Source organism: Prionailurus bengalensis, chromosome A1 (genome assembly GCF_016509475.1).
Source record: "Prionailurus bengalensis isolate Pbe53 chromosome A1, Fcat_Pben_1.1_paternal_pri, whole genome shotgun sequence".
NCBI lineage: Eukaryota > Metazoa > Chordata > Mammalia > Carnivora > Felidae > Prionailurus > Prionailurus bengalensis.
Window position 1 is genome coordinate 25,434,049 of NC_057343.1, and position 23,624 is coordinate 25,457,672.

The window sequence follows — 23,624 nt, forward strand, 5'->3', positions numbered from 1 at the left end:
CCAAGAGTTTCATTTGTATAAACGTTCAAAATAAAATCAGCTATTTCTAAATAAGTCCTGTAAGTGACTGAAACCTTGAGCCACAGTCCCAATTAATCCAAGGGTGGTGAGAACTCCTTCCGGACCGGTGCTGACTTACGGAGTGACCAGTCTGATCCTGACTGTGAGGGGCCAGGACAGGTGGCTACCACCACAGCCAACTCCGATTAGAATGTCCAGTGTTACAGTAAAAGAATCTCGTTTTCTGTCTTCTGACAAAACGTGCTACCGCACCAACTATGATCTCTGTCCGCTGGTAACATAATGAAGATTTCAATCTCACACGTGATACAAAGGTTTCAAATAATGAAGACGGTAAAACATTCACTGTCTCCGTCACAATGAGCAAAAAGCCTAAAACAGTCACAAAGTTTATCTGCAATAAAGCAAATCAAGGCAAACTTATATAACATCATCAAAGTTCATGGGACAAAGTTTTGAAAGAAAATCCTGTCTTCCATTCAAACACAAGTGATAACTCTGCACATTTGCAAATCCTCCTGTGAGATACTCAGCTTCTCCTTCAGCTTCTTAGTTCTGGTTCAACTTCAAATTAACCTGAGGCATTAATAAGAATAACTGAAAATGTTTAGAATGGCCTCAGCTCTTTTCCCCAAAAGAAATAAATACCTGACAAACATTAACATTCTTTGGATATTGAAAGCCAACTGTATTAAAGACCTAACACCAGTCAATTTTTTATGGATGCTAAACCTGAATTTGGATCTGTCTCACTCTGAGCAAAAAGCTGCCCCACCAACTCAGATACAGCCTGTCTGTAATTAAAAACAATATTTTTTTTTCCATTTTGCCCTTTTTGGTTTCAAAAAATCTTTATCATGATATGGGCCGGAGAACGGCGAAAAATACTAATCTACCAAAACGCTTCATTCCAGTTTAAACGACAACTTAAAATGTCACAAAACAAACCAAAAATAACCCACAATGTCATGATTTTAAATGTCTGAGGGCTAACTCTAAAGACAAAAAAAAATTTTTAAAAATCCCTCTGGCACAAAAAAAATTTACATTTAGGGAAGAGTAAGACTGGAACATCTCAAGCATCATCTGCCAATCAGACAATGATATCGTCTGCCAATTCCCCGCAAACACAATTTTTATAACTTTTCTCGAACACTCTAAAATGTTAACAAACAGAGAAAGTAACCTGCATAAAATGTGAAACAAAGTAATGACCCAGCACTTCTTCCTTTATTACTTGAGAACAGCAGCGCCCCCTCCGTAATCTCGGACCACCACACACAGAACTTTGATCAGAGCTCTAGCACAATGAAAAGCAGGTGTACAGAATCAAAGTGTTTCCATCTAAGCCACCTTTCATTTTTAACTCGCGTGTGTGTATTTCTTAATTCTTCTTTCCTTGGAATGCTTCTTGAAATGCAGGTAGTGTTGGCCCATTAAGACCTGTCAGCTCCAAACTACATCCTGCTCAACACAAACCACACGAGGAGCAGGAAACCAACTCGAAGCTGTCAGAGACCATATAAATGCAAATTAATCAACATCCCAAAAAAGAAATCCCAAATAGTAAAATGTGAATACCTGGCTGGGCCCAAGGCTGCTGTGAAAGAGTATACTTGGGTCCTCCCTGACTGGCCATCGTCTTTAATGCTGAAACCTGGCGGATGAGACAAAAAGAAAAATGTCACCACTCTTGAAGGACACACAACACCATCTGAACCTATTAAAACGTAATGATAGTCAAAGGTGTAATCCTAAAAACTGCATCATAACGCATAACCCTTTCAACTAATAACACATTTTAAAAATTCTTTTGTGATTTTAAAGGCCTATGCTGTCTTGACTTTGTCCTGAACACCAATGTCCTGAGCATTTTACAGAAGGCAAAACTGACGACCCAGGGAAATATGAACACAAAACAGGTCTTTTTTTAAGTGGATTACATTCACATTAAATTATTATCGTATGCTGTTAGAAGAGTGTCACCCCAGCAGGACAAAATCTCCTTCACATACCTAGAAATGCTATTTTTACTTTATCACAGGCAGAGAGAATGTTATGAAGACAAACAGGACTTGATTTCAAATAGCCTCAAAAGGCACACTCTACCAACCAGTGTTATAGGTAGATTTGGATGCCCGCCTTTTAGTCGTCTCCCTTTTCATTGCTCAGCCATCAGTACAGAGAAGCAAACCAAAAAAGTACATCTGGCCGCTTGGGCAAGTCTGTTCTTAAGATGGCAAATTATGGTGGGGCTAAGGCGTAGTTGGGGAAGGTGAAGGACAAAAACCACATAAAACATTTTTATTAATGGACTGTTAGGTGCCTATGGTCCAGGCTGTGACCTTGGCCTCACTGCAGTCTCAGCAGAAAAATGTGAGAGCCAAGTCTTTGGAATAAAGAGGGCCAGAAAAATATTTAGGCAGAAGATGGGCACAGACAGGACACAACGTTAACTCCGATCCAAGCTCACACTCCTGACCACTCCAGGCCTTTGCTCATGCTGTCGGGTGTATAAAATCACCCCTTTCCTATGTCACTCAATTCCTCTCTGTATCTAATTTTTATGGTGAGCTGCAGCTTTTAAAAACAAATCACATATAGGATTATAGATGAGACAATGCTAAAAGAGAAACATGTTCATGTTCAGTATATATTATCCAAAATATTTCCCAACATAAATATGTAAACATGTTCATGGGTCTACATTTATAAAAATAGGAACACGGTGCTCGGACATCTTTTTCTTCCCCCACTTAACTCTAAATTCTGGACATTTTTCTGTGTCCAACAGTTAGGTTTTAATAGTAGTGGCTTCCTATTATTCCACTGATTATTCCTGAAGTTAATCGATTTCATAATGACATAAATGCTATAGGTTTAGACTGTATTAATTATTTTTATATTAAAAAGCAACACAAGCTTGTATCCCCATCTCTGTTGTCTAGGTAATATACTTATCTTTAGGTCAAAGTGCAAAGAGCCTTTTCTTCAAAAGTCTTCCCCAATTAACCCTATCTTGTCCAAAAACCCTACGAGATGAACACAGACCCATCACTGTCCCTGATGACACTGCTATACACTTCATCATGTTTACATATTTTCTATCTTAATTTCACATTGGGTTATATAACTCCTTGAGAACAAAAATTAAATTGATAGGTCAAGTTCTGTCACATGCACTACAATCAGAAAAAAATTTAAATTTATAGTGTTGCTGCAGAAATTAATAATACCTCAGAGACAATATTAAGAATAAACTCACAACACTTCAGTAAATTGCTTGAAAGAAAAATGAATATTGCCAAATACAATATTTTTAGCATAAACTGGTCCCACCAGGGGGAAACACCTTTAGCGTAGTTATAAACTGGAAATGTACTTCCTTTAAAATGCTTTCATTCGGATTTTTGCTAAAGGAAAACCTGACCTTCACATTTGTCATATTTTATTATAACATTTCTGCAGCATTTACAGAGTCTATTACAGAAGTGATCTTCTGGTCCTCAAAATACCCTTAAGCAGGGAAGAGGGATACAATAGCCATATCTCTGCTTGCAGACAAGAGAAAAGCAATGCTTGGAGAAATACCTTGCTACCATTTCACTCAGGAGGTGGCGGAATGGGGTCTAGAGAGAGCTCAGCTTTCCTGAGTCAAAATTCTAGGCTCTCTATTATACCCATGACCAGTTCAACCCCTACTTAAAGGTTTGTTACAAGCAATGTTCAGTACAATGGAATTCTAAAACAATAAGAAAAAGTATCATTTTTGAGTTGGACAGAAGATATCTGATCCAAATTGTTTTCATATGAACTTCTGTCTCCAACACTCAGAACAGTATTACATTCCCTTAAAGGTCACTCAAACAGTTACAGAAAAAGTTATTTTTCAAGGAGCCAAGAAATAGGGCAATAGAACATATATGTTCTTCTAGCATTTTTTTTTCCTCAAAAAACTTCATTGATTGTACCAAAAAAATCAGGGAGGATGTTTACACCAATCAGATTAAGAGTCTGTAGAAATGTTTGTCTTATGTATGTTGGGTCACTCTGCAAACCTTTAGTTTCTCAATCTGTGAAATGAAGATGTTTTACTTCCTCTAGGTGCCAGGAACGTATTGAGAATTAATGAAAACAAAGCATCTCAACAAGCAGACCCAAGGAAGAAGCTGTCTAAACAAAAAGGCCAATTTACAGCAGATGACAGGGAACCAGAATCACACCCAAGTCTGTAGGCTCAAAAACAAGTCTTCAGACAGCCTAAGAATGTTCTCTCCACTCACACGGTTTGTTTTATTATGCAAACCCATATATATTTTAAAAAACCAGTCCAAACTTAAAAACAAGCTGAGGACATTTTGTCAATGAGGCTTACACCCAAATGGTAAAATACGGAGACCTACAAGCACACATCCAAATCAGAGATGAAATACGGTTTCCTTTCTGCACCTACGGATGCTGCTTTTCTTGCAATCATTCATCAAGGTACAATCACTGGCTGCCTTATAAAATGCCAACTATAATAAAAGAGGCACAAGATTCTGCACTTGCAGATTTACCCTTAAAGAAAATCATTTTAAAGTTTTAAAATCATTTATTCTGCCTCTTCTGTTCTAGTAACATTCACCAGATAAGAAGTGAAAAATGTTTGGCCCACAAATTCGAAGAAGCAATGTCTTAAATGATCACATTTATCTGTGTGAACTCGAGTGCTTCCGCTGTATGCCTGTGCGTGTGTACGTCTTTGTCTCTGACTCACTCCACTCCAACAGGATGGGGGGAGGGACCTGAATTTGGAATAAGATAACATAAAAGGGATGCTCAGTCCTCTGAGCTGTAGTATCTACTAAATATTCTGACTGGAGTCTGAAGAGCAGTGAGGGACCGAGGTTGACAAAAGATAATGAGGCAAGAGTGAATGATGTGAGCAAGGGCAACGCTGAGACTGAGCATGGGGGATGGGACTGACTTCTCAGTGATGTCCAGAGGCAGGGCCTTTCCCTCTCCAATCCCTCCATGAGTAGTGCATTTTAAAAGAGGTGTCCCCGCTATAGATGTGTAGCATGTTCATGGAGAACCATTATATGATTCAGGCTTAGAACACATGTTTTCTACATAAAACCTCTCTTTTTTTTTTTTTTTTTTTTTTTAAGATTTTATTTTCATGTAATCTCTACACCCAGCTTGGGACTCGAACACACAACCCCAAGATCAAGAGTCGCACGCTCCACCGACTAGGCCAGCCAGGCACCCCATAAACCTCTAATTTTAAAAAAAATGTTCAATGGGCACTGAGGAGGGCACCTGTTGGGATGAGCACTGGGTGTTGTATGGAAACCAATTTGACAACAAGTTACATTAAAAAAATAAAAATAAAAATAAAAAATGTTCATAGTGCCCAGAGCCTTCCAAAATGCACAATTACAGAGTTATACCAGATTTACCAAACCTATACTAACTCACTTAGACAGCCACATCAGTGAATTTATATTCTCTTGACTTCTACAAAGACTGCTTTTCCAGAAAAACCCTTTAATCCTAGATTTCATTATAATCCACTTGCTTATGTCAGAAGATTCATTCTGCTGCTCTGTTATTGCAGAATACTCACCTACAATATTTCCCATCAGTATTAACATGGATACTCTCCCAAAAATACAAACACATATAAGGGTACAATCTACACACATAAGGACAATTTCAGCAAAAACTATAATGACTTGCCTGTAAATAACAAAGTATCAATACTTGTGCCATTTTTTAAAATTCAAAACCCAGTAAGAAACATTTCTACCACCCTCCTTTTAAATTTATGTGGTGGGGGAAAAACACACATACTCCAAATACTTAACATGAATGGACTGAAATCCAGTAAACATGTACCATATGCCAATGATAAACAAAAGAGGAGCTTGACTGCTTTAACATTTCTGTATTTGCTTTTTTGGTATTTACTATTAGTTTTAAAAACAAATACCTTCTGACTTTCAAACGGAAGTCACAGGCTTCAAGCATAGTAGCGTTGATGGCCCCAGCAAAAAAATTTACTCACAGACAATTCACTTAGTTGACTCCTGGTCCTTTCAAAGATACGTCTGTCTCCCCAGTTTGGACTTAGGTAAGTAAATTTGAGATGAAAGGCTGTCATATTTTAATTCTTTTTATAATGTCCTCCAATACATGTCCAGACAGACAGCAGACGCTTAATAAATGAAAGCTAATTTCAAGGCTTTTTTAAGCATTTTTATGAAGTCCTTCGTAACCGTACTCAAGTATTAAAACAAAATGAAACAACAACGACAAAAAACCCCGATTAGGTCGAAACAGGAAAGTCAAAATAGCCATAATCTGATTTTTTCATTGCTAGCCTTAGCCAGCTGATGGATTTTGGCTAGGAGTCAATATTTGCACTCTTTCTCTTAAAAACCAAAAACCGTGTAAGCGTATCTGAAAGTCCAAACCAAAAAGCTTCCGTAATAGGAAACACGGTGATTTCCCAGACGGAATCATTAAGATTTGGGCTTACTAGTTGCTGTCTCCTGCCAGAGTTTTCACAAGAGAGTAATTCAAAAGGAAATCGAAGGAAGCATTCAAAATTACTTTAGCAAATATGCACCAAGGTCTCTACCTTTGTCATGAACTCCTCCAGCTGCTCTACAAACTGCTTGGTCTGCTGCTGAATAAACTGCTCACAGGCCGATTTCAGATGACGGTCTACATCTTTTTTAGAGTCAAGATAATGTTCTCTTATCTCAGGAGTACCCTTAAAAAAGAAGATGACAATTTCCTCCTGTTTTTATGTGCCTGGAAATGACCAGACGTGTAAAGAATGCCGTTTATCTCCCGCCACCAATGAACCAGACTCCTTCTCACCTCCAACAAGAACTCTATCAAGGCGTTGTTGCTATTCAGCCTAAAAAATCTCGGGACAGTCATAGGGTTCAGGATTTTAAACGCTGCATCTGCGAAACAAAATTACTCATCCCGTGAACACGTACAGTTTTAAGAGAAAAGCCGAGTTACGGTTTCAGTGTGTTAATATACACTGGTTCTCTGTTACCACAAAGCAAGAGAAGTTTCATTTCTACCAACTCACCACCATGGATGGAGGAGCGTGAGATCAGCGGCAACCACAGCTACAGTACCCACCACACAGTTATTTTCCACAAGTCAGACTTGGGACATGACTATTGATCTCAATTACTCATTTACAGAAAAAAAAAAGAAAAATGATAAATGGTCATTGATATCTTAAAATTTCACTGCTTTACTTTTAGGGTGCTAAACAGGTTTCTCAAAAAAAAAAAACCAATTCATATACTTACCCAGCTTCGTTTGTCAGGATCCTGCCTGGCACAGAAATTTATTCATTTGAAAAGCAGAGTGAATAAACTCATGTGTCAGCCAGAAAGAAAACACCAAAAGGACATATTTAACCCTCAACCTCCAGACTAACTAGAATCTACACAAAGCACTAACTGAGGTCTCATTGATGTTCAAATGCAATAAGATACAGCGTTAGTCATGAGAGGTTAGAGGTTTAAAGAGAGCAAGTATTCTTAAGTGACAGTCAGAAAAGACATTTCTTCGCTTTGCCACACGGCAGAAAGCAGAGCACAAAATGTTTCTAACCCTGGTTTTTACCAGTACACACACAGGGGTACTACTGCCCGCACCCTGATCTGACTGAAAAAGGCCTCTTTGTCACGCTCAGCACTGAGAGTAAAGCTTTGGTAAATGGCTCCTTGTTTCTGCTGTCTTTTCTTCCAGATAACCTAAAAGACTGTGATAAATAGAATCAAATCAGTTTTGTAGGATTACACAGGCTTTATAATGTTTTAAGGAAAACATACTTTAAACCAGCATTTGCTGGGGCGCCTGGCTGGCTCAGTTGGTTAAGCATCTGACTTCGGCTCAGGTCATGATCTCACGGCTCATGAGTTCGAGCCCCGCATCAGGCTCTGGGCTGACAGCTCAGAGCCTGGAGCCTGCTTCAGATTCTGTGTCTCCCTCTCTCTCTGCCCCACCCCCCACTTACACTCTGTCTCCCTCTCTCAAAAATAAATAAACGTTAAAATAAAGAAATAAATAAATAACAGTATTTGCCAAAATCTTAGGGCATTTCATTTTCTCACACTTCACTGGATCTATACTAGAACTAACTAAGCAGCAACAAATATGCATTAGAGATTAAGTGAAAGACTATATACTCATTTGGATTAAGTTTAAAAAAATTAAAAATTAAATAAAAAAAGAATTAGAAATTAAGTGAAAGAAAGTAGATCAGCCCTACTTTATGCCATCACTTAAAAACAGTTAAGGACCAGCAGCCCTTGGCACCCTTCAAGGTTAGAACACTATTCCCATGCCTCTCACTGAAAGGACAGAAGGGAATCAACTAGACTGGTTAGGGGATGGGAGCCTCTGATGAGAATAAGCTCTAAAAAAATTATTCATCCTATAAAAGCCAAAAGCCAGGAAACCTGGCTGCTGTTTAAAATAAAATTTAAAAAAAAAAAAAAAAAAAACAGGGGCACCTGGGTGGCTCAGTCCGTTAAGCGTCCAACTTCAGCTCAGGCCATGATCTCACGGTTCATGGGTTCGAGCCCCACATCGGGCTCTGTGCTGACAGCTCAGAGCCTGGAGCCTGCTTCGGATTCTGTGTCTCCCTTGCCTTCTGCCCCTCCCCTGCTCATGCTCTGTGTGCATCTCTCTCTCTCTCTCTCAAAAATAAATAAATATTTTTAAAAATTATAAAAATAAATAAATCACAGAGTATATAAATAACACACAGGCTTACTATTCAAATTCCAACAGAACCAAAAGGTATGTTCTGTGGTGAAAAGGAGAGAGCACCAGGAAAAGAAAGAGTAAACTGTTCTAACATGGCTCATGATGAGACCACTTTGGTTCTCAGGTGAGTTAAGTCAAGCCCACTATTTTTATAAGCGCAGTCATTAGGGAACTAAAAACCGGCTGCCTGTGCAAATCCTGTATTTGGAGTTCTCCTGAACCACAGAGTACAGGAAATCATCTGAGTAACTATTTTCTCAATTCCCCCAATACTCAAGAGAGAGATTCATTGTATAAACAATGGCTTAAGGCATTGGAGCTTAATTCTCTTGGAAATGGTTAAGAAAAGATAAAATATAGATAAATTTGTATGTAGGGGAAACTAGGGATATTCTTAGTACCGTATATCTTGAACCACTTAAGATCAACATCTTAGAAAATAACTATTTTGATCTTTTAGAAATGAGCTCTGTTAATCCAGTCAGAGACAAACCATTAGGATGAATGAATCATCTTTCCCAAAATGATTCAATGTCTATTAACAATTCAAAACTCCTATCCACATAATTATTTAACAACTAGCTGATTTAATAATACCAATTAGGCTTATTTATGCATCTAAAGCTTATAAAGCACTTTAACATACATTTTCATGCTTAATGACCTCAATAACCTCATGAAGTTATCATGACAAGTTGATTCTGCTCATTTTCCCTGGGACAGAAAAGCAATCTTGTCCAAGATCGCACAAGAGCCAGGAAATGATGGGCCAGAAACAGAACCCAACTCTTTCAGACTCTTAGATAAGTACTCCTCCATTTTACCCAGCTGGCTTCCTGAATTTTCATGAACTGACAAACTCTACTCAGTGTTTAAAATCACTCCAATTAGCTGACACTGTAAGTAGCTGTTACACTGATTTTTCATTTTTTCACTGGTTATGGTAATATGTGGCAGAGTCAAAGAGAAGTAACGCTATATTACAAACTGAACTGCTCGGATACAGTTCCCCTTCATAAGGAAAATATAGCAAGTTAGATGTAGTTAGGATGTTGACAGCTCAGCTTAGTACGAACAAGTAACAAGCTTAGCAAGCACAGCATGCAAAAACAATTGCAGATGAACATAAAATAAACCTATAACCTTTGCTGACACATTTGGACAGGTCAAACACACCCAACTGTGCCAGCCAGGACAATAAAGTACCTCTAGTTTTCTTGAGGTCCAGGGAAATTTCCTTAATGGTGAATTCAGTATGAAATGGAGCAATCTGTTCACGAAGGATCAAAAGGTGCTTAATTAAGAAAAGTTGTCCATCAATCTGAGTCTAAATTGTAAAACAGAAAAATGGATATCATCACAGATTAAATAAAAAACATAAAACACATGTGTTATTAATCAACATTAATCTACCTAAGTTCATGGCCCTTAACCTAACCGTATGTACCCATGGCTCCCTTGGTGTGCAGTGAACTCTCCCATACCACCCATGTTAGAACTCCCTGGAAAAATCTTGCTGCAAACCCTTACTAACACGGCCGTCCACTCTGTCAATCCAAGGAAGTAAATCAGACCAAAGGTTGTAAAGTCAACACATTTAGAAAAGAAATCAAATCTACTTTAATTTGGTTCAGAAACAGAAGAGATGGAGTGACCCAACCTCAGCACGGAGTAGGAAGTCAAGTTCAAAGCATGAGCATGATTCCAACCTGAGCTTTCTAGCTTCTCGTTAAGTAACAGGGCTCTTACTGTTTGGTCAAAGTGGTTTCAATATCCCGAATATCAGAAATAATCACATTTACACAAAAATACAAAAGGAGCTTCCAAAGGCAGAAATGAGTTGGGGTTACCATTGTGGATTATCTTCCCACTGACAGAGCCTTGCCTGCCTACATCCTGAGAGTGGCTGCACCGGGCACTATCGACACTAGCCAAAGTATGGAAAGAGCCCAAATGTCCATCGGTGGATGAATGGATAAAGAAGATGTGGTATATATATATACAATGGGGGATTACTCGGCAATCAAGAAGAATGAAATCTTGCCATTTGCAACTACATGGATGGAACTAGAGGGTATTATGCTAAGCAAAATTCGTCAGAGAAAGACAAATATCATGACTTCACTCATATGAGGACTTTAAGATACAAAGCAGATGAACATAAGGGAAGGGAAGCAAAAATAATATAAAAACAGGGACGGGGACAAAACATAAGAAACTCTTAAATATGGAGAACAAACAGAGGGTTATTGGGGGGGGTTTGGGGACGGGGGATGGGCTAAGTGGGTAAGGGGCTTAGGGAATCTACTCCTGAAATCATTGTTGCACTATATGCTAACTTGAATGTAAATTAAAAAATAAATTAATTAAAAAAAAAAGAGAGACAGAGAGAGCAGCCACATGGGCATCTTCCCTGTTAGGCCCTGTCCGGAACGGTCTTGATTCAAGCTTTATTGCCAAAGCTCAGACCCAATCCTGAAACAGTGAAAAATGATAACTTTCATTTCAGGAAAAAGTCTGTATATTAACAAAAGCAAGGCTGTGTTTGCTCGTTCTTGCTGCCTACTCAAGACAGAATTTTACTTTGAAAATATTTCTCATGATGTTACACTATACTAGGAAAAGAATAAAGTCCTTCAGTAAATAATAAAAATTTTAAAGGGGTTATTAAGCAAAGTAACTCCTCTCTGGTTTCTCTCTCTCTTCCCTCCTTCTAAATAAACCCATAATCAATATAGAAGTACGATTTATTGATGGAAACTCACTTTGCACTCTGGCACACAGAGCATTAAATAAGCAGGAAACATTCTGAATACTTGCTCTATTTTTCAAAAAACTAACAACTCCAAGGGGCAAAAATAGTACAATATAGATTGACTTTACTACAGCTGTTATCCAGCGAATGGTACCATGTTAGCAATTTACTGATACACTAGGTGCTCCATTTAAAAGTACAGAAGAACAATTTCTTGCCTTAAAAAGCCAACACATTAAGTGATCATTTTCTTGAAAGGCAAAAGTGTAAACTCCACAATGACAACAAATTAGCTAATGCTTACCAAATAGAGGGCTTCCTCATACATACTTAAACCCCTTATAATATGTAGGAAGCAAAGCTAGATAAAATAGGACAGCCTCACAGGCCTCACAGGGTAAGGACTGAAGAATCAAAAAGCCCTTCATACTTCCCTTTAAAAAGAGAACAGTGGTATAAGACCTAAGTCGATACACTTATTTTTAAATTAGGTCATTTTTTTTCTCCTGATGATCTAAGAAACACATGCCCATGCTAGAAAATATGGAAAATAAGAAAAGTATAGAGAAAAGAAGGGAAAATCATCCACAGTCCCCCAAAAGCTTTCAAAAGCGTTTTCACTGAAGTCCTAATGTAGATCTGGATTGTATCCTTTTTTTTTTTTTTTTTGCCTTAACATATTTAAGTTGAATGTTATTGCTTCATTAAAAATTTAATGGTCGTGTAATAGTCTACTATATGGAATATGCCACAATTTATTTAACCATTTACCTAATATTAGAATGTTTTTCCTGATTTCATGTATTAAAGGAAATGTGAGAGCTCAGACTTAGAAACACTTTTTAAAACTTAAATCTGCCTGTCTACAACTAACTTTCCATCCTCTTTCTAGCAAACAAAAATTGTAACCTTCCATTCCACGAGTGGGAGAATGAAGTTGTCACAGAGGTACAACTTTCCTAGCAAAAGAACCCCAAATTCTTTGGTGGGAAGCTGTGTGTGTGTGTGTGTGTGTGTGTGTGTGTGTGTGTGTGTTACCCTAATTTATCTAAAGCCTTGAAGACTCAAGCAGCCAAAAAGGTTTCCCTGAAAACACCTCCCACAGCTCCCTCCCCCTGGGTAACAGGTATTTTAACAGAGGGTTAAACAGAGCAACACTTCTGACCAGGCTGTAAAAAATTCTCAGAGGCCTTCAGCCCCAGATCCCTTCTTGATTAAAAACTAAGTCACAAAGTCATGGCAACTACTTCCAGTCATGCAACCCATGGGCCACAACTGTCTGTCTTCTAAATTGACTTAGTAGATTTCCTCTGCTCAACAATTTAAAACCATCACTGAAGGATGATTATAAATTGCTACATTCCCTTGAAAGCAGTTTTGGTCTTCCAGGGAAACAGGAATCTACTACCTTCCCAGTTTCTAAGAGTATAGTAAGAAACTTTTATCCTACAGAACATATAACCTAAGTATCATTTTTGGTACTTTAGCAAAATTGGCACTCTTTTATACAGCGCAGTCTTTATTTAGCACTATAACAGAATACAACTGAACCGTGAACAACATGGTTTGAACTGCGCTGTCCACTTACACACGTGCATTTTTTAGAGTACAGTAATGTAAATGTATTTTCTCTTCCCCATGATTTTCCTAATAACATTTTCTTTTCTCTAGCTTATTTTATTCTAAGAATACAGTACATAATACATATAACATACAAAATGTGCTAATTGACTATGTTATCAGTAAGGCTTCCAGTCAACAGAAGGCTATTTATTAGTAGTTCAGTGTTCGAGGAGTCAAAAGTTCTACATGTATCTTCACCTTCGTGGGGGGACCTGTGCCCTGTAACTCCTGGGCTGTTCAAGGGTCAACTGTTCTAGCTTCTCTTAAAGGGCCTCAAAATCAAATCACATTAAACAAACATATGCTACTGCCAACACGGCTTTAAATTTCTGCGCCTATAAATAAATGCTGTATTGAACAGTATTATTATAGGTAACAAGATTTCACCTAACACTTCATCAAACCTTGTTTTTGCTGATAGACTCTGATGCTCCAAGTAGTGACTGAATGCAGGCAGACAAGGCTTCCTGGGACAATCCTTGGAACACTGCCCTCTGGTGAAATAAAAGAAAAACATTACCCTGAAGTGTTTCACAACACAGGAAAAAGAAAAAATGGAAGCCGAGTTACAACGAACAATGAATGCTTGCTTACCCTCAATATAGCTGAATTAAGTTATATTACTGGCAATATTCCCCCTGGCATTTCCTACTCCTATTCCTATTTCTAGACCAATACATGCTTTTGTAATGTGCATCTCTCAAGACACTCATGTGACCCTTCAACATCTCCTTAGCACCTATTTCATGCTAGGCTCTGTGCTAAATGCTGGATGCACAGTGGTGGGTGGACAAGGCAGATGTGGTTCTGACCCCATGGAGCCCTGACTTCAATATGTTGGAGGCTTTTTTTTTTTTAACTCAATAAAACCAACTTTAAAACAAAGGCTCAGTCACCCAAGTTCTAAAAAATGTATCTCTATGCGGGGGGTGGGGGGAATATACACACCCCCTATGAACTATATTCTTAAGAAACAGTAGCATTTGCAAAATTAATCACACAGCTGTTGTATTTAATCGCTTTTTTCTTCATATGCTATTGGAGTTGTTACACAGTTTAATTTAAAGTAAAGCCACTGAATTTTAGGGATGCCTGGCTAGCTCAGTCAGAGGAGCAGGCAATTCTTAATCTCGGGGTCGTGAGTTCAAGCCCCATGTTGGGTACAGATTACTTAAATAAAACTTAAACAAAACAAAAAAACACTGAATCTTACATTTCAGCAGCAAGTTCCTAACAGTAAATAAATATAGACAAATAATCTGTCAAGATTGATAATCACCCACCACTATGCATCTACATTAATCGTATCATTAAACATTCTGGAATGTATACAATAACTCTTACCTAAAATCAATGCAACGTTTAAGTTGGTGCTTAAGGGAAAAAAAAGTACTGCTAATTTCAGCAAACAACGAAAAGTAATACCATGATTAGAAACACATGAAACCTTAATAGTACTTATCAAGGATGCTGATTTAAATGGAGTACAAAACTAAAGTAGATGCATTTAATAACAAATTTAATACTAAATGTACATTATGCCCATGTGACACTGGACATGTCACTTAACCTTTCTGCATGTCTTTTTCCTTATCTATAAACTAAACTAAAACAGATGACTTTAGTAGTTTTAAACTTATATGTGGTCATAGGTCCCTATGAAAAGCAATAAAAGCCATAACCCTTCTCAGAAAGACACAAATATAAACACACATACACAATTTTGCCCGCAATTTCAAGGTGTTCATAGACTCCCTAAAGGCCACTAGTGAATTCTAAGGTTCTAAAGAATGCACAGGTTAAGAATTCCTAACTTAGACTCATCTTAAACCTACCTCTGTACTGAAAAATCGTATGATTTGAATTTGATACCAAACAAAATACTACATCGATATCTTAAAATAAAATTAAAATTAAAAAATTTCATGCGAAACAGCAAGCAATTTACACTAAAGATACAAGAATTTACACACATACATCTATGCATCTGTACAATTTGGAGAGACACACAAGAGTTCTTCGAACTGTAGGATACCACATTCCATGAAGATCTGCTGGAGAAATTGTCGTCTGTGGTCTAGGATTAAGGGATTCTGTTGAACCTAAAAATCCAAATGGAAAACACATTTCATACACATAGAGGTCCGTCTTACTTGCATGGCAACTGTAACCTGTTTGTTCTCTTTAGTTATCGATACCTAGGGGCATCCATTTTTTCTAAATTTTCTTCACCTTTAATCAAGAATGCCGAGGGGGGTGCCTGGCTACCTCAGTCAGTAGAGCATGGAACTCCTGAATTCATAAGTTCGGGCCCCATGTTGGGGGTAGAGTTTACTTAATAAAAAAAAAAAAAAAAAAAAAAGCAAGAAAGCAAGAAAGAAAAGAAAAAGAAATCTTAAAAAAAAAAATGCCACAGGAACCCCCAAATCGGTGATAGCTAAGATTTAACACAGTAAGAATACACATGAATATGTGTGTGTGTGTGTGTGTGTGTGTGTGTGTGTGTGTGTATACCTCATATATATGCTTAACTCAAATAGCTTTGCCCAAACTGTGATCAATAATCTTTATGGAATAAATGAACAGTATATACACATTATACAAAAAGGAGATAGACCTGTGTGTAGTCACGTGGAACCAAGTGGGAGCCTACGGAGGTGGGGGAATGACAAGAAAACAAAGCAATGTTAAACAGGAAAATTAATCAAAGCTGGTTTGCCTGACAACCTGCCTTCCATGATCTAAGCTGTATCACTTACAGGCCTCCTCAGTCTATCCATTTCCCAAGTGAAGAGAATTATCCCCCCTCTTTCCAAGACAGGCCAGACGCCGGTAACGGTGAGGAGACAGAGGGGGGCTTGGTTGGCTTTGTAAGGAAAGCACAATCACTTCAGCTCAAGAGACCAGAGGTGAAATGAGCCACAAAAGCAGAGCTAAGATAATACTTTGGAGCAAGAGGGAAGAGTGAAATACGGACTGGGTATGAGAGGACATTAGGAAACTTTATTGAATGTTTTAGTGCAATAATGGTTTATGGTTATGTAAGAGATGTCCTTACTTTCTGGAGAGATGACGAAATACTCAAGAGTAAACTGGCAATGATGTCAATAATTTACTTTAAAGTCATCAACAAAAGATTGGGGCACCTGGCTGGCTCAGTCAGAGAAGCAGGTGGCTCTTGATCTTGGGGTCATGAGTTTGAGCCCAGCACTGGGTGTACAGATTACATAACTAAACTTTAAAAAAATAAATATAAAAAATAAAATGATGAGCAAAAGAATATATGTATATGTAATGTGATAAAATATTAAGTCTTGAATCCAGGTGGTGGGTACTGGTATGCACTGTTCATTGTATCATTCTTTCTACTTTTCTGTATATCTGACATCTTTTCAATAATAAAAAAAAAATAAAAGTATAGCCAAGCAAAATATAATTCCTTTTTTTAAAAAAGAGCCAGAACTGCCTAGGCTTAGGAGGAGATCCGGAGATTATGGTATATAGATTTATGGGCAAAAACAAAGAGGAGAATGTCGTAGGTCAGTGCTTTCATTTTATAATTCTGTAAGCTTAAGTTTTTGTTTTTCAAAAGCATGTAATACTTGTGTGATTTTATTTATTTATTTTTCTGGTATTTTTATTTATTTTTTTAATTTATATCCAAGTTAGTTAGCATATAGTGCAACAATGATTTCAGGAGTAGATTCCTTAAGCCCCTTACCCCTTTAGCCCATCCCCCCTCCCAAAACCTCTCCAGTAACCCTCAGTTTGTTCTCCATATTTATGAGTCTGTTTTGTCCCCCTTCCTGTTTTTATATTATTTTTGCTTCCCTTCCCTTATGTTCATCTGCTTTGTATCTTAAAGTCCTCATATGAGTGAAGTCATATGATATTTGTCTTTCTCTGACAAATTTTGCTTAGCATAATACCCTCTAGTTCCATCCACGTAGTTGCAAATGGCAAGATTTTGTTCTTTTTGATTGCCGAGTAATACTCCATTGTATAGATGTACCATATCTTCTTTATCCATTCATCCATCAACGGACATTTGGGCGCTTTCCGTACTTCGGCAATTGTTGGTACTGCCGTTATAAACACTGGGGTGCATGTGCCCCTTCAAAACAGCATACCTGTATCCCTTGGATAAATACCTACTAGTGTAATTGCTGGGTCACAGGGTAGTTCTATTTTAATTTTTTGATGAACTTCCATACTGTTTTCCAGAGTGGCTGTACCAGCTTGAATTCCCAACAGCAGTGCAAAAGAGATCCTTTTTCTCCACATCCTCGCCAACATCTGCTGTTGCCTGAGTTGTTAATTTTAGCCACTCTGACAGGTTGAGGTGGTATCTCATTGTGGTTCTGATTTGTATTTCCTGGATGATGAGTAATGTTGAGCATTTTTTCATGTGTTGACTGGCCATCTCGATTCTTTGGCGAAGTGTCTATTCATGTCTTTTGCCCATTTCTTCACTGGATTGTTTTTTTTGGGTTGTTGAGTTTGATAAATTCTCTATAGGTTTTGGATACTAACCCTTTATCTGACCTGTCGTTTGCAAATATCTTCTCCCATTCCATCGGCTGCCTTTTAGTTTTGCTGATTGTTTCCTTTGCTGTGCAAAAGCTTTTTATTTTGATGAGGTCGCAATAGTTCATTTCTGAATACTTGGGTGACTTTAAAAGCCCCTCTGTGGGGCCTTACTTTAAACTAAAATATCTATATGAAGTTCCTTAAAAAGAACAAACTAGACAAATTTTATCAAAGAATATTTAGGAGATTAAGTATCTATAGTTGTGCTAAGATTAGGTCTGTAAGATCCCTCCTTCAAAATAAAGAGCCAAAACATTACCCCCAAATAAAAGTTTAGTGAAACAAATCTATTTTAAGTACTTTAAAATACTGTACTTTAAGTGCTGGCTTGTTTATTTTTTCACTTTCCTGTGAAAAATAGTTAGCATTAAAACAACCGACGCAGGGAAAGTTTACTCACCTGGCAAACCATCAACAGGCAAGTGTCTACTAGCTGCCCCTTCTGAGGAGCAGAACAAAGCCAAGTAACGGGGCTTCTCCCTCAGCCTCCGGCAGTCTTCCTCCAGAGTCGTCTCTGAGCCCACCCTCCTCTCACCCGCTCTACGCAGAGAATAGAGCCTGTGCTTTTGAAGACACTGATAATCAGCCTCTTCACACAACGGTCCCTCACACTGGCCCAGACACCTAGTTCTACTACGTGAACACCATGCTGTTCAAAGTCCTCACTCTGGAGGCTTCTCATTCTCACTTCCAGCACACTAAGAAACCAAGAACCGAGAAAAGTGATTATACTCTTTTTTTGCTCCCCCTGCCACCTGACTCCGTCTTGCTTTTTTCATCCCAAATTCTATCACCACTCTAAGTACCATCAACAATCATACAGACAACCACATGGTTGCCCCTGACCTTCCGAATTCCAAAGACCTTCATTGCCATCCCTGCACCCCCAACCCCATAGACAGATGTTCTCAAGACTTCCTTTCAGAAGTACTTTATTCCTTTCTATAGACTTTATTACTCCAAACGATTCCACCTCTTAATTATTAAAACCTACCATCCCACTCTGACCACAGTATCATTGTGATGTCCTATTTCTCACCTGTTCACCCAAACTACACTGCCAACCCCTCCTCCTTTGGCTTTAATCACACCTTATCCTCTCGCTCTCTTCTGACCTCTCTGGCTATTCTTCCTCAGTTCGCCCAGAATACTCCATTTTGCTCCTTAATGTCAGCGTCTGTTAAGGTTCTCTCTCAGGTTTACTTTTCTCTCTCTCTCTCAGATTTCTGTTATTATCACTCTATTCTCAGAGCCGGGGTGATCCTATACAAGCCCACAGCATCAAGCACTCCACTGTCTTTATCTCCAGATCAGTCCTCCTCTCTACAGCTCTAGAGCAGTACTGTCCAACAGAAATACAATGTGAGCGATAGATGGGACACATTAAAATGCCACATTAAAAAAGGTAAAAAAAAAAAAAAAAAAAAAAAAAAACCACAAATGGAATGAGTTTTAATATAGTTAGCCCAATATATTTAAAATATCATCACTTTAACATGTAATCAAGACAGAAATTACCAATAAGGTACTTTCCATTCTTTATTTCATATTAAGCCTTAGAAATTTGGTATGCATTTTATATGCTAACAGCATATTCAGATGAGCCACATTTCACATGCTCAATGGCAGGTGGCTACCATATTGAACAGCACAGCTCCAGACTGATATACACATGGACCCTACCAAGTCTTCCTCAGCCCCCACCTCTAGGATGTCATCAAATTCTATTGACTCAAGCTTTTAACTGTATGTCTCATCTATAAACTTCTCTCCATCCCTCATTAGTACCCTGGTTCAAATCACCTTTAACTTTCAAATGGAAAACAAAACAGTCTCCTAACTAGTCTCTACAGTTCTGCCAACAATACCTTATTTACTTTAAGGCCAGGCATGGGTAAAAGAATACAGACTCTACTGGGGGAAGGGAAAATGTACAAGACCATGATTGGCAAGACAGAAATGTAATCTAGTCTTTCCAGTAACTCTTGAAAAGGTTTTCTAGGACCAAGAGGTTTACTAAGACATGGCAGAGGTTCTATTTCAGAGGAGAAAATTTTAGTCTCTCTTCCTATGGGGCAAGCATGATAAAATGGCTTTGCCAGGGAGGGAATACCCAGTCTGCTTGGCAGTCTGGCCTTAAGGTATCAACTGTTCATAGAATAACCCACAATACCTGATGATGCCCTGAACCTGGGAACGTGGATGCAATTGGGATCCTTGAAAGGTTCCCACTCTCACTATCCCAATCCTAGGCTGTCCTGGGCTCCATGACGAGCTGAGCTTCACTGCCCCTGTTAGAGCTAGAAGGAGAGACAACAAACCAGCTCGCTGTCTACATTAAATTCATGAGAATCCAGGATGATTCTTGGACAATTCTGCTCCCTGCAATAAATGCACCATAGTCCAAGCTATCCCATACATTTCAATCAATATTTTATCCCAGTCCCAGGCACTCAATATATTTACCAAATGCAAATCGGGTGGTATAATTATGCCAATACGCTCTACTACCAAGAAGTTCAAAGTCTGCGAGACTGACACCTATCTGGCCTGCTGTATCTGCTCCTTCCCTACAAATAACCTATACCCAAACATACCAAACCGCTTGACTCCCCCAAGAGCATCCACGGTCTTCCATTCCTGCATGCCTTCTTCCGTGCTATTCTGTCTTTAACCTTACTCCACCTGGCTTCATTCTTGCCTTTATAAACAGCAGAGCTTTCAGACACAACACCTCTCACTGAATTCACTTTCTTGCACTCAAAGCTTCGTAATTTTGATGCCCTTCATCCATGATCCAAGAGTGTCCTGTGTATACCTTTGGGCATATCACCACTGAATTACATCTGTGGCTTATCAATCTCCCCCCACCCCCACCCCCGCCTGCTCAAGTGTGGGCTCCTCAAAGGCACATAAGCTGTTTCTCATTTCTCATGTCTGGAACATGACAAGGCCTCAATAAAAGTTTAAATGAATACATAAAAGTTGGAGTTAAACATCATAACATACCAGATTTTGTTAGATTATTAGACTCTGTTTCCTCTAACTGAACATCTGAAAACGAAGCTTCCGAAGGTACCTTCTTCTGTTCATCTTTTAAACTTTGTGCAATTTGCTGTGTAAAGAAATCAGAAACAAAATTAAAGTGTAGTTTTCAGCTGTATTTTGCAACATGAACACGTTCTTTCCAAAAAGCTAAAAAAAAAAAAAAAAATCTAGTTAATAAATGAATGGACTAATGAAACTAAGGCAAAACAACCCATGGAAATGAAAAAGTTGAATTAGTATAGAGCGTCCCTAATCCCGTAAACACATACATAGCCTTTTGTGAACCACTAAGCTCAGAACCATTACCAGGTATTTGCTGAAGGGTCAAATACACGAGCCTCCTATAGGAAGCTATTTTCAACTTGATGTTTAGAAACAAACTTTAAGATTGGACACATTCTGAATGTCAGAAATGCTTTATCAAGTAACTGGCCAATTCAAACAACTCACTTTCTCTCTATGAGAGAATGGGTACAGTAAGCTATTTTTCAGATTATTAAAAATTAGCTTATACACTGAGACTATTCAACCCTTCTTCACTGCCTAAAGAATAACATCAAATACACACAGGTCACTAACTACTAAGTAATGAAAACTTCACTAGTTTACATTTTCACCTTTATAGAAGTGGAAATACACAGAAATGGAGACTAACAGACACTTAGCTACTGACAAAAGGAATGGCCAGAGAACTATTTGGGAGACAGTCTCCGGGCCAGTCCTCTTACTCTGCGTGCAGAAACTAGAAAGTGTAGCTAATCCCTAAATGGCACACAGATGTCACAGCAAGATCACCTTATACCCCTACCCCCCACCAAAAGAAAAACAAAGCAAACATTTGCTGCAAGTGGTGTCCTTAAACCAAAAGGTCTACACAAGAAAGCATCAGGACACTGGCCATGTGATGACTGAATAAACATACTAAATGTGTCACTAAATTACAATGAGGGGGGCTTTAGTAAACCTCATCACCTAATGGTCTATTAGATAGATTACGAGATTACATCTGTGTGCCATTTAAGGATTAGCTACACTTTCTGGTTTCTGCACCCAGAGTAAGTGGACTGGCCCGGAGACTGTCTCCCAAACAGTTCTCTGGCCATTCCTTTTGTCAGTAGCTAAGTGTCTGTTAGGTCCCCATTTCTGTGTATTTCCACCTTTATAAAGGTGGAAATGTAAACTAGTGAAGTTTTCGTAGTTAGTGATCTGTATACAGACATTGATATGTCTGTAATATCAAACTACTATAAAGAAGACAAGGAAAGGAGGGGAACAAGAGAAAGATACAATTCCCCAGACTGGGCTGAGCAACAGATCTAGTCTTTGTCATATACACTTTGTGGGCTTCAAAACCAAGGTAACTTCTGTACGTGAACTATTGATTGGTTCCCTGGAATTATTAGCAGTATCCAAACACCAAAAGATTTCCTACCATGAGCCTGCAGAATAAGAAAAGGTGGGCAATAAACTAACAGCCCCAATACTACATGCCCTTCCTATCAGGTATCAGATCCTGCATGGCTGATTTTACATATTATTAAAAAAAAAAAGTACTATGCAAACAATATAACTACCCAATATATAAATTTAAGGAGAAATCAGGAGAAGGGATGAAAAGTTGAGAATATTCTTAAAATAGGTTAGGGCATTAAACCAAATAGCCTGGTATATTTCAAGCCTGTTAGCTTTAAAACAAACACACTTTTTACTACACACATATCAGCCTAGGCACTGAAGCGTTAGGTTAAGTGAATATGCTGGCGAGGGTGTGTGGCAACAGGAATGGGTTAGTATACATACGTATACTTCTTTGCTCTGTCAGCCGACAGGATCCAAGAGCAAGAACCCCCGATAGCTATGAGCACACCCAGCACCTAAACTTTGTTTGCTAATTCCTTTCTCCAATAAAAGAAGCCAGGACTCCTTGGAGAAATGGCTGACTCTAGGGCTACGACAGGAAATAGGCAAGATGCGCCTGGAGCAGCGAGATAAGGAAGTGTTCAAAAAACACACAAACAAACCTATAAGCTGGGGATCTGTCAAAGGGACCCAGGAACCAAGTGAAAGAGCTCCCAATGGTCAAAGTTGGAACTATTTGAGCAAAACAGCAGTGGACTATAATCCAAAGTACAAAATAAATACCCATGAGTCCATACTGGTATCAATAAGTGATTAAATAAATACATAAATGCATAAAAGGAAAAAGATTTCCCTTGCAGACAAATTCTAAATAATCTATGCAAATACTCTGCATCTCAAGGAAGCAGCATAGCTTGGGGAAAAAGAGCAACTTGCCAGTGAAGAAATCTGACGATGCTTCCTCAGCTAGGTGATCAAGTTCAGTTAACAACTTGATAAGTCATGTTGATAGCATCTACCCTAGATATGATGTTCTAAAAAAGTTACTTTGGATTTTCCTCCCCAAAACACATACCACCAGTCTAATCATGAGAAAAACATCAAATTCCAACGGCAGGGGGTTAGGGGGAACCCTGCAAAATACTTAACCAATTCTCCTCAAAAATGCTAAATTAAAATCATCAAAAACAAGGAAAGTCTGAGAAACTGTCATAGGCAAGAGAAGCCTAATATAACATGAAAAACAAATGCAATATAGTGTCATAAATAGGATAATGGGATCCTGGGATCGAAAAAGACATTACATAAAAACTAAGGGAATCCAAATAAACTATGGCCTTTAATTAATACCAATGTATCATTACCGGCTCATTAACTGTAGCAAATGTACCATACTAACATAAGATGTTAATTAACAGAGACAATTGGATGTTGG

At 38.4% G+C, this 23,624-nt stretch overlaps 1 protein-coding gene across 2 annotated transcripts in view; it reads right to left on the reverse strand.

Annotated features, from left to right (window-relative positions):
- The window catches only part of COG3 (component of oligomeric golgi complex 3), a 72,696-nt gene that overhangs the window by 10,645 nt on the left and 38,427 nt on the right, over positions 1–23,624 (reverse strand). Inside the window, exons 14-20 of one of the 2 annotated variants that reach the window (XM_043579045.1) lie at positions 20,792–20,897; positions 15,170–15,294; positions 13,597–13,686; positions 10,021–10,084; positions 6,895–6,983; positions 6,650–6,784; positions 1,603–1,678 (exon numbers count right to left, since the gene is read on the reverse strand). In XM_043579045.1, the coding sequence (XP_043434980.1) occupies positions 1,603–1,678; positions 6,650–6,784; positions 6,895–6,983; positions 10,021–10,084; positions 13,597–13,686; positions 15,170–15,294; positions 20,792–20,897 (685 nt within the window). Of the gene's footprint in view, positions 1–1,602; positions 1,679–6,649; positions 6,785–6,894; positions 6,984–10,020; positions 10,142–13,596; positions 13,687–15,169; positions 15,295–20,791; positions 20,898–23,624 lie in introns of both variants that reach the window. The other variant, XM_043579036.1, reaches the window with a different exon arrangement.